Source organism: Oryctolagus cuniculus, chromosome 7 (assembly GCF_964237555.1).
Source record: "Oryctolagus cuniculus chromosome 7, mOryCun1.1, whole genome shotgun sequence".
NCBI lineage: Eukaryota > Metazoa > Chordata > Mammalia > Lagomorpha > Leporidae > Oryctolagus > Oryctolagus cuniculus.
Genome location: NC_091438.1, coordinates 22,101,673 through 22,119,412, shown reverse-complemented (window position 1 = coordinate 22,119,412; position 17,740 = coordinate 22,101,673). Strand labels below are relative to the sequence as shown.

Genomic DNA, 17,740 nt, shown 5'->3' with positions numbered 1-17,740 from the left:
GCTGGGGCTGGGCCAGTCTGAAGTCAGGAACCCAAAACTCAATTGGGGTTTCCCATGTGGGTGGCAGGGACCCAAGTACCTGAGCCATTTCTGTGAACTTTCTGAAGCACCCTCGTGTGTGTGTGTGTGTGTGTGTATGTGTGTGTGTGTAAGAACTGAGAGCTGCTTCATCAACAGGAGGTTGACTAAGTGATTTATGAATGATCTATACGGCGGAGTACAATACAACCATAAAAACAAGGAGACATCTCCTATGAACTCCTGGGAAATGACTGTAACATAAATTGTTGTGAAAACTGTCAGAATCAAAATGGAATCACTTGTGTCAAGCTCTAACATAGATAAGAAATAAATAAACCCAGAAGGCTATGAAGGAGAAAACCTCACGCTTATGCCTAACAACAAGAGCAATCGCAAGAGACTCTGCCAGCACCAGGCTCTGCACAAAAGCCAGCACACTTGACACAGGAAATCTTCTGCAAGGACGTCAGCCCCACAGCTGCCTGTTCAGTCCTGGACTGCCGCCATCCTTGCTATTGATCCTTGTGGTCAAGGATGGATGACTGTGTCCACGTATCCCACGAGAGCCTCCTCATGTTGCCTGTAAGCCATCCCCCCTGCCTCAGCCTCCTTGAATAAGGCACGTGATTTTCCACGGCACACCCACTCCCACTGCGATGCACTGCTGTTGCCAAAGAAACTTACAGGTCAGTGGCGGATCTGTTATCTCGGTTGACATTGTGAAGGGGTTAAACCGCAAGCAGCACAACAGTATGTAAGATCCGTTACCATTTGTGTGAAAAAAATGAGAAGCCTATAAATGCAGAGAGTATCTTTGAAAGGATGTGAAATAACTTGCCTCCGGGCAGGGGACCTGGGGCCAGGCATTTCGAGTGGAAGAAATGTCTTGTTTCTTACCATGCGCCACCGCTATGTTCTTCCTGAATGTTTGAACATGTACATGCATTGCCTACTACAGACATGTTTAAGCAAAACATGATGCCAGGGACTGAAGTTGATCTATGAGTTTCTAGTATTTTCAGCTCTACCTGGTATTGTACAAATCACTCCATTTGCACCCCAGGTGCCTCATTGGTAAAACAGGTGCAATGGTACTTTACCTACCTGGAAGCAGCAGGTTGGGTGGAGGGTTCTTTTAGATCCCTTCCATGCCTAAGACAAGAATCTCACATGTCCAGCTCGAAGACAGGGCATCCCAGTGAAGGGATCCCAGGACCCTTGTCTGCCTGAGGTCCCCTGGAGCAAAGCTGTGGGGCCAACACTACAGGGGTTTGTAGGACTATTGGAAACTTCCTCCTCCTTCCACCCCTGCCCCCAGCAACCCCGCACCACCTACACCATTCTACCCGGCAGCCTGCCAACTTGTTCCTCCCCACACACAAGGACACCGTGCGCTTGGCTTCCTTTCTCACCGGCTCAATACCTGCCCCACGACAAGGCTCTAGTATCCATCACTTGCTCCTTCTCCCTTGCCAACGGTCTCCTCTGCCGGCCTTATCTCTCACTGTGCTTTGATGGAGGAACAGGCAGGCGAGGAGGGGGACGCAGGATCCCTTCTGAGACCCCCTGAGACAGCAGCGCCGCTGGAGCGCGTGCGCACGGGAGGCTCTGGGTCAGCAGGAGCGCGAGAAGAGCGCACTGTGGCCTTCCCACCGTCAGCCGACAGCTCAACACCAATTCGGTTCCCGGGCCGTCAGCCGGCACGTTCTTATTATGGATGTGCCGCTCACACATACCCCAGCTGATTAGATAGACCAGCCGGCAGCTCTGATTACGCACCATCCGCACTTCCCCGCATGCCTCTGCAGCCCGGAGCCGCTGCCAGGAAAGGCGCCCGCTCTCAGGGAGGGCGAGGGAGGCTCTGTGCTCCCGTGAGCCCCTGTGCGGAGAGGAGGCCCACATCACTATCTGGGTCTCCTGGAATGAGTGGCCACTGAGGGTCGGTCTCATGTCAGCTCCAGGAGCCTATTTGTTCCTCTCTCGCCAATGCTCAGCTGCCCTGGGAAACACCCTCACTGTCAGGGGGAGACAGACAAACAGTCACGGTGGACATTTTCCTCTCTGTAACGCGCATTCCTTTTTCAAGGTGCTCTGGGTCTGGGAACTGACCCTGGCCAGGGAATGGCTTGAGAAGCTGTGATTCCGCACCAGTCACTGTTCTGTGTGCTGTCACCTCTGCTGATCTGCACCTGGCCTCTGGTGACTGAGCCCCTGGCCCCTGTCACCCTGGGGCCCCAACACTCCCACTGCACTTGGATCCCTGCTTGGTGACAGCGGGTCCCTGCTGCAGCGACCTCAGAGCTCTTCACGGGCCTGGGGCTCCCTCACCCAGCCTTGGTGCAGGTGGGTCTCTGGGGCCCTCCTGGGGTGGGCACATAGGTCTTCACTGGCAAACCCCCTCTGAGTTCCCATTCTCCCAAACCTCCGGACACCTTCCTCTGTGGAATGCTGAGGGAAGGCAGGCACTCCCACTCCACCCAGCGTGGGCTGCCTCTGGGCCACGTTTTAGCCAACCAACCAAGCAAACTGCGAGAGCCCTGCCTAGTCCCTCGAACCCTTCTTTTTTTTATACATTTTTTTAAAAAAAATTAAGATGGATTTATTTGAAAGGCAGAATTACAGAGAGGGAGAGAGGGAGAGAGATATCTTCCATCTGCAGGTTCACTCCCCAACTGGCTATAATGGCCAGGGTGGGCCAGTCCAAAGCCAGAAGACTGGAACTCCATCCACGTCTCCCACATGGATGGCAGGGGCCCAAGAACTCAGGCCATCTTCTGCTGCTTTCCTGGGTACATTAGGAGGGAACTGGACCAGAGGTGGAGCAGCTGGGACTCGAACCCATGCTCACGTGGGATGCTGGCTTTGCAGGCAGAGGCTTAACCTGCCACACCACAATGCCGGCCCTCAAGCCCCTTCCTGAAAAGAACCCAGGGAGTGGCCATCTCGCCGAGCAGTTGAGAAGCCAGTTAAGATGCCCATGTGCCACACTGCAGTCCCTAGGCTCAACACATGGCTCTGGCTCCTGACTCCAGCTTCCTGCCAATGCAGACTCTGGAGGGCACTGCTGACGGCTCAAGTACCTGCCACCTGTGTGGGAGACCTGGCTGCAGTTCTCAGCTCCTGACTTCAGCCTGGCCTACTCCCACCTCAGTAGGCATTTGGGAATGACCCAGTGGATTGGAGTTTTCTTTTTCTGTTTGCCTCTCAAATAAAGAAAAGAGAAGAGAAGAGAAGAGAAGAGGAGAGGAGAGGAGAGGAGAGGAGAGGAGAGGAGAGGAGAGGAGAGGAGAGGAGAGGAGAGGAAAGGAAAGGAAAGGAAAGGAAAGGAAAGGAAAGGAAAGGAAAGGAAAGGAAAGGAAAGGAAAGAAACAGAGTGGCCATATCACTAATGGCTCTAGTGGAGCTGACACTCGGGGTCTTGGAGCCCTCGGCTGCCCAGGCCTGTGCACGGTGGGCAACTTCTGGCAGCGTGTGGCCCTGAGCTCTCCACATTTCAAGCTTGGTTCCTTCGCTCCCCGATGCCCATGTGCTATCCATAGCCAGGAGGGCACAGGGCCTCTCAGTGAATCTCTTGTCCAGTGTTTAAAACCCGCCCAGGGAGAACAAGGAAGGCTGTCCAGGACGACACCTGCCTGGTCTCACCGAGTCTTGGCAACCCCGGGTGGGAGGCACAGTCACCCCAACTCGCAGAGCAGGCGAAGGCGAGGTGCGGGCCCAGAGCCAGGACTCGGTCTCCTTCTTCCTGCAGTAGCCATTCCCAGAATACTTCTCCAACATTTTGAAATGATTTTTCACTTTTATGGTTTAAAAATGCAATCAAATGCACTAAAAATAAACACACATACATCACGGAGGAGCCACCACTTCTCCCACAGAGCTGAGTGCAAGGAGGTGGCCACCCCGCGTGTGGCAGGCAGGACAGCTCCTCCGACACTGGAGACTGCCCCCGCTGCATCCCCGAGTTCACAACCCTGCCAAGTCTTTCAGCTCCTTTTCATATGCCGTGAGTCCGAGTCCTCCCTCGTATCTCCTCGCTTAATTAAGTCCCTGCCCTTGGAAAATATTTACAATACCAGAGGAGAATGAAGATTAAGAAACTGAGTAAAACCCAAAAGAATTAACAAAAGACTATATTTATAATTCAGCATTACATGCTGTGGTGGAGACGAGAAGGAGAGGAGGGAGGGTCTGAAGGCGCGAGGAAGACCTCACGCCACAGGGGCTCCTGGATGCTCACGGCTGTGGTGCCGGCCCCCTTGCCCTGTTCCTCTCCATGCAGGAGACTGTGGGTCCCTCCGAATACCACCCACCACCACCCCGCCAGCAGTCCCACCCCTGCTTTGATTTTCTTTGAGTTTTCTATCCTAGGGATGAAGGTGATCTATTTTTAGTGTAGAGGCTGGTGTAAGTAAGGGGTTGCTATAGCGACGGCTGGTGGTTACAAACCCAGTCCTGCTACAGCTCCTGGTCACAAATAACGGCTGAGCCCCAGGAAGAATGCATTCTGGGAGATAGGAGAGCCCCCTTCCCCTGGGGGGCGCTGCCTGCTGTCTTCTCGGGGTGCCGCTGACAGGCTGAGCCTTGCTGGTGGGGAAGCAGATCACACGTGGGACGCGGGGCACTGCCCAGCAAAGGAAGTGGGACCTTGTCAGGGACGGATGCTGTACATCAATCACCAGGTGAGCGAAACACCTGAATTGTGCAGACACGGATGGTGTGCAGCTCAGGGCACAGGGCAGAGAACACACAGCACCTGCTCCCGGAGCAGCCGAGGAGGGGGGAGGCATGCACACAGTGATGCTGCCTCACCCACGGAGGCTGCACACCGGCAATCCTAGTGCGAGTCCAACAGAGAGGCTCATAGACACAGAGGACGGTGTGGAGCCGTGCTCTCCGTCACAGCCCCGCCGGATGCCTGGATGGATGCGGGATTTCCCATCAGGCCTCAGCCCTGCAAGTGAATGAACCTCAGCTCCACGCACTGACACAGCTGCATCTCAAACGTTCAAGCGAAGAATCCAAACACCTAAGCTAGCGTGTGGAGTTCCAAGCTGGATGCTGCTCACTGTGACAGGACCCTGGAAGGGGAGGTGGAGGGGCACTTCTGGGATATAGAAGGTGTTGTGTTCTTTGAGCCACATACTGGTTATATCGGCGCATTCAGTTTGTGCAAATTTACCACCAATGAAAGGCGCATTTTTCGTATATGCAGGCTTATACTTTGGTATACTTTGCCCTAAAAAGCTCTGAACAGTCAGCCTTGTCAGTCAAATCGCAAAGGCGGAACCAGAAGATATTCAGTGCCGGTGTGGTCTGAAGGGAAACCTGCTGACTGCGGCTGGGGGCCCTCCCGGAGGAGGCAGGCCCAGCTGCACAGGGCTGCAGGCAGTCCACACGCGGGATGCCCAGGCCTGGCCATCAGGCTTGGTTGGACTCCGAGTGATGCGCCAAGAGCCACGGAGCCTGCAGAGAAGGAAGACCCTGGTGACAACACCAGGGCACCGAGGGAGACCCGAGCCCGGGTGCCCCTGGGGAGCCATGGAAGGGGAAGCTCATTGTGCCTGGCCCACCCACTGGACCTGTCTCCTCGAGGTCCCTGGCCACAGCTGCTGAGAGCTCACCTCCACGACGCAGCCACTCCTACGGTCCCTTTCCATCAGCCGTGGCTGTTCCTTGACCAAAACCCGGGCTGGCCAAGCGAAGCCGCCCAGAAGTGAGAAGCAGGATAGGGCGGGAGGGGACTCCGACCTCACGCCCGTGTGACTCACAGGCCAGCCTGGGGGGAGTGACAAGAGTGTGGACGGGGGACATGTCAGAGAGGTAGTGCAGCAGAGGGTGTGTGGACAGTGGCTGGAGGGGGCTCTGTGGACAAGAGCGCCTGTCTCGCCGGAGGTGGGCTGAGAGACTGACATGTCTCCTGGCCTCTCTGGAACTTAGTTTTCCCATCTGCAACTTGACCTGCATTGACAGCTACCAAATGCAAAGACATCGTAGATGCCCCACCCTGTGATGGCATCACGGAGAGTTACGGTGATGTCCTGGCCCAGGCCGGGGCTCTAGCTCCCCGCCCACTCTGGCCTCTCTCTGCCCACCTGGATGACTCCAGTTCACCCCCAAGTTCTGGCCCGCCTGCTGCATGGCCCCCTCACCTTTCACACTGTCTCTGAAGGCTGGGGACACGGTGCTGTGCACACAGGGCCCGGGCTGGGAGTCACGCCCGCTCAGTGGGACGGCGCTGTCACAGCTGAGCAGCAGGAGGCAGTGGCTGTTGTACTCGGAAAGCCTACAGATCCCGGGGCCCCTCCCGCCATCCCACCCTCAGCCTGTTCCTCCCCTGTGTAGGCCCCCTGGGGAGTTCCGGTTCCCTGGGGTTCACCCTCTTCCAGCCTGGCATGTCCTAAGACCTGGCACCATCCTCTCTGGACTTTCCTTTGTTTCCCTCCACCACTTGGGTCCCTCCCGTGACATGCAGGGCAGAGGCCACCCCAACTTGCACCCAAGCTCCGGAGCACTCAGCATTAGCACCCGTAGCCCGGGGCGGTCCCGGCCCCCCAGCTGGACTGCAAGCTGCAAGGAGCCCCACTTCAGGCCTCCACGTCCTCTGCAGGCCAGCCTAACGCCCAAGGACAATGGATACAGTCGTCAGACCGACCAACCTGGGCACGTGTTTGCTTTACCCAGTGATACGCAGCCCCAGGCACGCCATCGGAGGCCTGGGTCGAGACCAGCTTGGCCTAGTTCGGGCTTCACAGCCGACTTCCAAGCTCCACGTGGCAGCCTGGAAGCCCAGCCTGAAGGCTCCAGGTTGGGGACTCCTTTCCAATTAAGCCACAACATGAAAGTCCACAGACAGGGACCCAGTAGTTTCAAGAAAAACACCTGCTTGTTCAGTACAGCACCCACACTTTCAGGAAGCGAAACGCCTGCAGTGTCACAGGCACACAGGGGCTGGACGCGGGTCTCTGGGGTGACCTCAGAGGCAGCCCCCAGCCTGCTCCTCAGCAGCTGCTGTCTACACCATCGCCCCAGCACAGGCTTGGTCATCAAGTGCATGCTTCATACTCCGTGAGTTCTCTGTGAGGCTCTAACAGTTAGGATTTCTCTCTCTCTCTCTCTCTCTCTCTCTCTTTTTTTTTTTTTTTGACAGGCAGAGTGGAAGAGTGGACAGTGAGAGAGAGAGAGACAGAGAGAAAGGTCTTCCTTTTGCCATTGGTTCACCCTCCTATGGCCGCCGTGGCCGGTGCGCTGCGGCCGGTGCATTGCGCTGATCCGAAGCCAGGAGCCAGGTTCTTCTCCTGGTCTCCCATGGGGTGCAGGGCCCAAGGACTTGGGCCATCCTCCACTGCACTCCCTGGCCATAGCAGAGAGCTGGCCTGGAAGAGGGGCAACCGGGACAGAATCCGGCGCCCCCACCGGGACTAGAACCCGGTGTGCTGGTGCCGCAAGGCGTGGAGGATTAGCCTATTGAGCCACGGCGCCAGCCTTATCAGTTAGGATTAACTCTGCTCACATTTAACTGAAAAATTCAAAGAAGCTGTACTTTCAGAATGTTCCCACCCTGGCTGCATCGCTGACCATGCATCAGGCTCCCTAAGAGCGGGCTTGGGCTTGTCTGATGGAGTAGCACTCCCGGCAGATGGAAGCAAAGTGAGGCTGTGTGCTTGTCTGCTGACCCCACACCAGCATTCTCATGGCTGGACGCAGGTAGGGGATCGGAAGCCAGCTCCAAAGCCTTCTGCCTTATTCCTTGTGGGTCAGAGGTGTGCTCAGGGCCTGGACAGATGGTGTCTTTTTTTTTTTTTTTTAATTTATTTGACAGGTAGAGTTATAGACAGTGAGAGAGAGACAGACAGAAAGGTCTTCCTTCCGTTGGTTCACTCCCCAAATGGCTGCAATGGCCAGACCTCGCCGATCCGAAGCCAGGAGCCAGGTGCTTCCTCCCGGTCTCCCATGCGGGTGCAGGGCCCAAGGACTTGGGCCATCCTCCACTGCACTCCTGGGCCACAGCAGAGAGCTGGACTGGAAGAGGAGCAACGAGGACTAGAACCCGGCACCCATATGGGATGCTGGCACTGCAGGTAGAGGATTAACCAAGTGAGCCATGGCGCCGGCCCCAGATGGTGTCTTTTAAAGAACAAGAAGTGGCCTCAGCCTGGCTGAGAAACACATCCCTGAGAGAGGTGAGCCATAAGGAGGCCTGAGCTGGGCGCATGAAGCCTGGGGGAGGGCCCGGAGCAGCCGAGCCCCGGACCAGGGCCCCTGCCTTTGGAGCCGCCTGGCTCAGAGACTTCCTACCCAACAGAGCCAAAAGCACTTAGAACTGAAGAGGACAGGTAACTGACGGGAGCGACAGCTTGTGTTAGTATTTTTTTAAATTTTCTCTCTTGATGTCTGGCATCTGGGGTCCAGCTAACTGCCCCATTCAGGGTTAGCCAAACCTTAGAGACGCAAAGAGCTCTCACGTGGGAGCCCATTTTCAGGTGTAAACCAACCAATCCAGAGCCCATGCTCCAACTACCTTCCTTGTCTGGCTCTTACACACTCCAGAGGCAATACTCCCTGGCCGGGGGCCAGACAGCTGGAGGCAGCCCCTGTTCCAGACGGACGGCGTGTGAGATCACGCAAACCAGCCAGTCCTACACCTGCTTACCCTGCCTGGCTTCGTGTTTCTCTGCGAAACCACAGTGGAGGCTCCTGCCCACACTCCCCCTGCTCCCTCTGTGTCTCCTCTCACAGGGCCCTCCTCCTCCTCTTGGGAACTGTGACAAACCACCCTCTCAGCGACAGGCCACCTCCTCCCAGACCCTTGGCCTCAGCAGACCTGAATGACAATGAAGCGCACACCACGTTGAAGTCTCCCTGTTGCCTGTCCAAGCTGTTTCCCTTCTGCTTTGCTCTGCACTGGTTTCCCAGTGTGCATGCTCATTAACTTGTTTATCAAAGGCAGCGCTTGAAGAGAAACGTGCACTTATTTCCGACCAGCAGAGGAGTCCTCAGAATGGGACCCACCCCCCCGAAATGCTCTCCTGGGCACTGGGTGCCCAGCAAGGTCACCCGCCCGCACTTGGCCACCAGGAGTCTGGGGCTCAGACACAGCAGTCAGGGCCTTTGCTCTCTGGTTGCTTCCAAAGCTCCTGGAGGCCAGGGACTCGAGATTACTTGAATCACTGATAAGAAAGCTAAGGGAGACCACATGGATGTCAAGCTGGGCCCCAGCAGTGCTAGCTCTCCTTTGCTGTTCATTTATGAAATCACTGGGATTGGAGGATTTGCATTATCAGCCAAGCGTTTTCGTTACCCGATTCACCCAGGCGTCCTGTATCCGCCTGCAGCCCTGCGACCGGACACTGGTCCACTCCACCAGCCCGGTCCACGCTGCACAGAACCAGCACTGAACAAGCACCGTTCACTTCAGACTCCTCCAGAAGCACAGGGTCAGAGGAGGGGCCCAGCCGGGAGGGGAGACGCCACCTCCCGGGGCTTACACCTTGCACCACCGCTGCCGCCCCTGCCGTCCTCAGAGTGTGGTGGAAGCTGGCAGTGGCTGAGCCAAGGCCTGGGGCCAAGGATACAGTGGTTTCAGTTGAGGTCGTGGCCCACGGGGAACATTCATGTTGATTTGTTCCTGAGAGTGTACTTCACGTATGTTTTGTTCTTCCCAATCACTAAAAGGCAGTTTATTACAGGAGGGTAGAATTCACCTTGCTCTCCGGTGTCCTAAGCCCTTAGAGCTGATACTCTTCAGCTCCCCAGGCCCACGGGGTCCCCTGGGGCCAGGCCCCTTTAGGAGGGCACGGCGGACAGAGGGTGGGGCAGGAGCTGCCCCATATCCAGCAGGGCTTCCGGCCCCAGCGCTGAGCCACCAAGCCGTGCAGGGCAGGGGGAGGAGAGGGAATGGGAGTTCGGGGTTAAACAGGCCCAGAGTTCCAGTTGTGGACGACGGAAAGTTCTGGTGATGTCGGCTGTGTGACAGCGTGGATGTCACAGTGCCGCACGTCCAGCACTGGAGAAGGTGGCGACACCACAGCTGTAGAAAGCCCTGCAGCTGTCTGTCCATGCTCAGCCGGGCCTGTGCATGGTGAGGGTGGGCCGGCCTCCAGAGTGTGGGTCAGCGCTGAACCTGAAGGTAGGGCAGTTACAGGACGACGGTTCTCCCCGCGAGGGACTGAATCTATCAGAAACAGCTACATAGCTATGGGCAGAGCTCAAGGAAACCCAACGGCCACGCCAGTCGCCAGGCCAGGGGATGAGCAACCGGAGGCAGCGTGGGGACCCTGAGGAGCAAGAAGGGAGCAGGGGGTCAGGCTGGAGGGTGCAGTTCAGAGAACAGACTTCACTCTGCAGCTCACTCTCTGTGTGAGGCGAGGAGCCCAGGGCTCCACCTGCACTAACCGGGCGAGCAGCACTGGGGTGACCTGGACGTAGCTTTGCTCCGGGAGCCACTGCATGGTCATACCGAGCTGGGCTCACAGGCAGGGGAGGCTGAGGCTGTGGTCTCCATCTTCGCTCAGACCCTCACAACATGGACGCGACACTCGCCCTGACCGCTGTCGCTGGGGCGGGCCCTCGAAGGGATGTCTGCGTGGAAGCAGACTGCAAACGCTCGCTGGGTACTCAGTTACGTCCCTCTAACTACGCAGGGTGGAAATGCACTGCCCCTGATGCTCTTGGATCTGATTAGCATAAGCCCGCCCCCATCTTCCTTTACATTTTCATCGCCATCACAGACTCTTTGTCCAGCTGATCTGGGCCTCTCTATACCACGGAGCATGCAAGACGACCTGAAGTCAAAGTCCTCACTTGCCCAACACGCACAGCATGGACCGTGGGGGAGGCAGCTGTCCCTGCCTGCTCAGCGCAGGGGCGGGGGAGGGCACGTGGATGTGCAGAGCTTTAGGGGAGATTTTATCACAGTGCTTTAGGGTTCACACTTCCCGTGGATGTCCTCCTGAGAATGCCTCCCCCAGGCCACCACACATGGGCTCAGTGCACTTGCTCTTCTGTTTGCTCTGGGCGGTCGGGAGACTGTGGGGTCAGGTGTGTGTGTGGGAGTGTGTATAGGTGTGAGTGTGTGAACAGGTATTTCAGTGTGAGTTGCCTGTGCACTCACATGTGTAGGTATGTGCATGCATGCCCATGGGTAACAAAGATGTGTCTTCTGACCTGAGCAAGGACAGGGAGGTCACCCGAAGAAGCAGTGCATCTTGTCCCCTTGGGGAGCGGCTCCACCCTCTTTGGGCCCAGAGGGGACAGTGGTTCCTGGAGAAGACTGGCACAGTTCCAGGAGAGACCAGTGTGGCACAAGAGATCAATGCTGGATGCCCAAGTACAGTTTATTTGGGGGGAGATGAGGATAACTAAAACACAGGTATTTTCGGGGCTCCTCTTGGAGGGGGAAGAAGAGGCTTCATCTAAAACTCATTAGCTAGAGGAATGTGAAGGAGAGGGAGCTACTGAGAAAGACTTGACAAAACGGAATCCCGAAGCAGTACTTCCTAGAGCCAGGAAGGGCACTGGAGTGGCAGATTTTCAAGCCATCACAAACCTGCGTCTGTCTATGGTGATCCTGCAAGGGGTCCGTGCTAGCGACAAGGACAGAACAAGCCCTCCAGGACAAGATCCCCACCCTGCAGGGGCCAGGAGGTCATAGAATGGGTCCCTGGGAGTGATTCTGGAGAGACTGATCCCACAGCTGGGTCTTACAAGGTGCGGGGAGGGGTCAGATTTCCAGAGCAGAGAGCTGGGAGCAAGGCTCTCTGCCGACTCTCTTCAGCTGTTTTTCCTTCACTCAGTGGATCCCACGCTGGGCACTGCAGAGGGGCTAACACCTCCTGCTGGCCTCCCTCGTGCCCCCTCTCACTGCAACTCTGAAAGTCAGGGGCACAGCAAAGCTAGCTCCTGGGCTCTGGCCACCACCCAGGGGCCTCAGCCCGGGGAGGGGCTGTGGCGTTGTCACTTGCTCCCCAAATCCCCGAGGAAGGCTTGGTGGGTGTGGGGAGAACGCTGAGGACCCTGTGGTCCATGCTGGGGCATCTACATGGGCGCACTTGCACAATGCGGTTGAGATGCACATATTAAGTTGATCTCAGGAGCCCAGAAGACAGGATGACTGCCAGCTTTTAAATGCCAAGGGAGAAACCACCGTCTGGCACATAATAGGGCTTTAATAACGGGCCTGCCCATTCCCATTAGCAAAAGCAGATTTTTTTAGTCCAATAATAGGTTCAGCTTCAAGTCTACAGTAAGTGAGTGCTTATTACTTTATTATCTAACATTAGAGTCTTCTTTTTAGGTCATATCAATGGACCTCAAGTCCAGGGGGTCTCTCCGTGGTGGTGGTGGAGTGCCTTATTCCCGTGCAAACTCCCCTCCGTGAGACCCCTGCTCTCCGACTCTCTGAAATGGGTTTTCTCCCACAGGAGGCTGAATGTCCCTGGATCCAAGGAGCGCGGTCCGCACTGGCCCCCCGCAGAGTCCTCAGGAGGACACTGACCCACCTGACCGCCCGGAGCCACGCAGCAGGGAGGCAGCAAGAGCTCCAGGTGGATTTTATGCCGGCTTTTCTTTCCTTTCCGTTCCACTTTTCACTTACTGCCCGGATGCTTTGTCAAAGGCAGCTTCCTGCCACTTAACCTGTCACACTGCACACAGGGGACGCTGGGCATGGGTCCCCGTCAGCTTGCCCCTCTTGACTCCCGCACCGGGCTGTGTCTCCTGCACGGTGGTGTGACCAAGCTGACGAACCCCAGCTGGAGTGAGACCCCCTGTACCGCTCAGAACGATCCTGTGCCACCCAAGCAGTGACATCAGCAGCCGGCTATCGCTGAGCCCTCCTAAAGGAAATCTGCCACCTCAAACCACCCTGGCAAGCCAAGAACGCCTGAGGACCCACCTGTATAGCTACAGAGAGGAGCACAGCCCCCCCCCCCCCCCCCAGTTCCCAGAAGTACTGAATCACGGAGGCGCCACTTGGACCCCAGCCACATCTGGTCCGACCGACTGGACCCCCTCCTGCAGCTGGAGGTCTTACAGAAGATCACAAAGCAAGCTTCTCCCCAGGGACACCAATGGGGCAGGTGCTTCCCCTCACGTTAACCCGCAATCTGCCAGGTTACTCAGCCTTAGGGAACCTCTGACAATGCTTCTCTCTACCCACACAATTCATTTTTCACAGTTGAAATTAACAGCTCTGACCCATTCCTATCTATCCCCCAGGCCACCACTTTTCCTAACTGCCAATGCCACGGACCACTAACATCCCCGGGTCAGACAGAGACAGGACACAGCTTCAGAAGGCTAGCTTGGGCAGCTCACGCAGCAGCCTCCCCATCAAGCAGGACCACATCTCAATCTTCTGCTCTAACCACTCACTGCTAAGGGGTGCAGCCAGGGTTAGCAGGCAGCAGTGGCAAGGGCCACTGTGCGGGAGGGTGCGTGTACACACACGCCCTGGGTCCCTCCTGAGGCTCGGCCCTCAAGATTTGGGGGAAGGGGCAAGTCCTACCAAAAAGGCCGTGGGGCTCCGACTGGCGCCTCTCCGTGCTGCGGTTTTGGTCCTTGTGTTTCCTGTTGCCCCTCAGGCTCCCAAAGCGCTTCATGAGTAGCGTTGGCGACAGGTGACCATATCAGGACTCACAGGGCCGGTGTCAGCTCCGGGTGGCAGGGAGCTGCGAGGGGTGTGGCATCGGCCAGCAGGTGCAGGCGACTCCACAGCCGCGGGAGCTCCGGCAGCAGCCCGTGCGAGGCTGCGAGGCTGAGTGGTCTCACCTCCAGGTGAGCGTGAATCGTGGGCTAGGGCAGCAGCCACAGAACTCGCCGGCTAAGCCCACCGCGGCTCTCACTCCGGAGACCGTGGGGCTCCCGAGGGCTGGGCAGTCCTGACGGCCGCGCACCTCCTGCCGTAGCAACTGGAGTGCTGGCTGCTGTCCTTAAGTAGGCAAGAAGCTGCCGGAGGCACAAACGCAGCTTCGCAGGGGATCTGTTTATATAGTTAAGGTCAGCCACTCATGGATACACGCCAGGGTTGTTTTTTTTTTTTTTTTTCTCCTCTCCTTGCAATTAAAAAGGAGGGAAGACTAAATAGGCAAAGGGAGCACAAGCCGCTAGTCATGTGCAGCTCTGCATGATGTCTCTTTAAAAAGACTGTAAAAGGAAACCACCCAGGACAGACGAGTCTTGGCGCCAATTGGCCAGCGCGCATTCCCATTATGACATGACATCACACAACTATTTTGATTCATGTGTTCCAGGGCTCCGCAGGGTCAGCAGGCTCTGGCTGCCGCTTGTGGAGAAGCCACAGGTCCCTGGGCTGGAAGTTGCTGAATCTACTTTGGCTCACGGCTCCACTCCACCCAGTGAACACTGTAAGATCATCTTTAAGGAGGGGGGTGGGTACGGGCGCCTCTGGAACTGACAGGTTTCCAGCAAATGCAACATTGAGCTCTGGTCTTGCTGGGAGCTGTAGAGCAGTCCCACTGCCCTCCACTGCACATGGGGAAACTGAGGCTAGGGCTGTGACTTGCCTGAGGTCCCAGCGTCAGTCAGGACTGGGATCCTAATCTCCTTGACTCACAGGCCAAACAGCTGATCCGATCAAACAAAAGATAAAGCTTTCAGTTTGTACGTGTTCTGTAACTTAAGCCATAGAAGCAGTGGACAGGACAAAAAAAAAAATTCTCTCGTTTTCTTTTTGCCGATATCTTCACTGGACTACACGGAGGTTAGCTCCTCTGCCAAAAGCCAGCTGTGTGGCCTTGAGAAAGTCCCTTACCGTCTCGGGGCCTCAGTTTCCCACTCCGTGAACCATGAAAAGACTAGGTCACTTTAGGGTTTAGTCTAGTTCCAACAGCCTGAACTTGTAACAGGAACATTCGGAATCTCTGCAGATTCTGCCCAAGTGACCACAGGAGAACAAGACTGGGTCAGACCAGCTAAGTAACCCCCAATTAAAGATCAGAGCCTGGATTCTCCTGGCTGCCTGTGTGGGTGGCAAAGCCTTCAAGAATCTGCAGTGCTGTCACTTTCTTCTGCGAGACTGTTACTGTCTCCAGTGTGTCTGGGAAGGAGCGGGTGCAGAGGCAGGAGGGTCCCCAGCCACGCGCCCTGGGAGCCTGGACCCACACTCAGAAGAATCCCACTCAACTCCTCCAATCCAGCCCCCCCGCCCCGCTCAGGGACCAAGCTCCTCTTTCCAGGCCTTCTCTCACCTCTCACTCTCCCAGAGCCCGGCCCATTCACCACGATTCCTTTAAGAGATAAAGGTGGGTCCCCAAGCTAGAGCCGCAGGTGGGGAAGAAGAAGGTGGCTGCCTTTCTGTCTCCAGGGAAACCCACTTCGGGTGGAATCTGGCCAAGCACCTGAGGCCCCAACAAGGGAAGTCTAGGATTCTGCCTCAGTGAGAGGAAACCTGGACTCTCCGCTCCTGCCCCCCCAACATCCCCGGGGGTATCCCTTTGGCCACAGTCCACAGAAGGCAGGGTGACACGTCCGCTCAGGAGCAGCTCTGGCTGGTTCTGACCTTCCAGACCCCAGGGACGTGCAGGGGTGGGGGCAGCCTGCGGAGGTCCCCCGCCCAGATCTGAGTGCCTGCTCTTCCCTACCTACGGGCCCCAGCCGCACTTGACCGGAGTAACTCCACTGTCACATCATTGCTGAGTGAGTGGGTCAAGACGTAACGGTCTCAGCTTCTCTCCGCTGTTGTGCCCCTGTTCTCTGAGTGACACCACTTACTTGGTTCCATGCGTGATGGTGTGGGGTCAGGAAATGCTCCGAGGCCCGGCCTAAGCCTCGGAAACCTGTTTGGGTCATCTCCCCCTGCCCCCCGCCCTCGACTCCACCACTATTCCTTGGGAGCCCTCTCGGGAAGGAAGTACTTTGAATTTTTAACCTACCCCATCTCCCCATTTCCCTTCCCCGTCCCCCCTTCTTGCTGCCCTCAGTTTCCATCTTTGCCTGCTGAAGGCCTGGGGAGCTTTCATGGCCCAATTCAGAGGGCACCCCCTCCCCAGGTGAGCCCTTCCTGATCACTTTTGGAAAGGGGACATTGCCCTCCGCGGCGAGATTTTAGGACCTCTACTCCCTGTTGTTAAGATGGCCCATCCACAGAGAAAACTGGGAGCCCCAAAAGGGTAGGGCCCAGGTGTCATACATCACGCAGCAAGGCACCAGCAAGGTGGGAGGAGTTCCCTGGGCCCCTGTATCCACCCTCCAGTCTGCTCCTGTTGACTGGATAAGCTGCAACCTTAGGCTAACTCCCTCTGGCTTCTGGTGAGGTGCAGCCAAATGGGGGGTACCAGCAGGATCCGGGGGATGGATGAGCCGAGACAACCTCTCCACCCCTTCAGGTCACTCTGGCCTGGCTGTGCCATCTCCCGACGAAGGATCTGGCTCCCTCATCTTTTGGGGGCGGCATTGGAGACATCTGGGCTGACCGTAGCCTGGCTCTGGCCGGGCAGATGCTGCTGCATTCAACTCTCTTCCAGAGATCCTAAGTTCAGCGTGCTCCTCTTTCCCGTCGGGACTGATGGGTAGGCACAGTGACCACATACTTGTAGCAAGGACACCCGTGCAGACAGAGCAGGTCTTGCCCTCAAGGGATCTGTAAATGGGTGGGACAAGCAGAGATCAACTGCCCCACGGTACTGACTGCTGGGACAGGGACAAGTGTGACCGATGAGCAGGAGTGGCCGGAATGGGCAATCAGTGGCATCACATGAGGGACGGGGCAGGATGAGATGCGCCCAGCTCTGCCCAGGAAAGAGGAACCTGAATCGCGCTGCGGGGTTGCAGGGTGTGGAGAAGAGAGGAGCCGCCAGGCCTGGCAGTGCCATGCCCGTGGAGGAATGAGTCAGCGAGCCACTGTCTGCTGGGCCCCCGTGTCCACGAAAGGATCCTCTCTACTGTCGAACAGCCATGACTAGCCCACACTTGCTGTGATTAAACTCTGAAAAAGATGTACTTCATAGGTTTTGCAGTTTCATGTGGAGATTTAAAAAAAATCAATTTATCTTCTATGAAAACTGGTCTCCCAATTTAAAAAATTAAACAAGCAAACAAAGCCAAAGGCCTCTAGAACAGGACCAGTGAATCAGTGCACCAGCAAGGAAGACGCGTATTCAACAACAGGGATGAGAACTCTGCCACAGCACAGGCAGCTGCGGGAAAGGCCCACACCCCGTCTCGGAGTCCCTGGCTCCACTCCCAACGGCAGCTTCCTGCTAACGCACATCCGAGAGGCAGCAGCTGACGGCTCAAGTGCCTGGGTCCCTGCCACCCACGGGAACTGAGTTCTGGGCTCTTGGCTTTGGCCTGGCCCAACCTTGGCTGTTGTGGGCATTTGGGGAGTCAACCAGAGGAAGATTCTCTCTCTCTCTCTCTCTCTCTCTCTCTCTCTCTCTCTCTCTCTTTCTGCCTTTCAAATACATAAATTTTTAAAAAGTGTTGAAATGATACATAAAAACTAGAAGAAGTTTTGTCTAAGCCAATATAACAATCTTGTCCTATTTAATATGGTATACAGAAATAAATACTATTTCAAAGCCTTGCACCTAAAAGCGATTGGGTTTAAAAAGTTCATGAGGGAAATCTGCGGTGACACAGGCAGGCCTGATGATTCTGTGCTTAGGTTCAGATGGCAACTCGTCAGCACCTCGTTATTAACCTGCAGCAGATACTCTGGACGGTTGCTGATCGAGAGGATTAGGTGCTATGAATAATTCAA

At 56.3% G+C, this 17,740-nt stretch overlaps 1 protein-coding gene across 11 annotated transcripts in view; it reads right to left on the bottom strand.

Moving 5' to 3' along the window:
* The window catches only part of PRKAG2 (protein kinase AMP-activated non-catalytic subunit gamma 2), a 311,916-nt gene that overhangs the window by 161,648 nt on the left and 132,528 nt on the right, over positions 1-17,740 (bottom strand). For 2 of the 11 annotated variants that reach the window (XM_051857063.2, XM_070077299.1), the window contains exon 1: positions 13,526-14,153. The exons of 7 other annotated variants lie outside the window; for them this stretch is intronic. In XM_051857063.2, coding sequence (XP_051713023.1) covers positions 13,526-13,619 — 94 coding nt within the window. In that variant the 5' untranslated portion in view covers positions 13,620-14,153. Of the gene's footprint in view, positions 1-13,525; positions 14,154-17,740 lie in introns of those variants that run through there. 2 more of the 11 variants (XM_070077303.1, XM_070077304.1) reach the window with 2 other exon arrangements.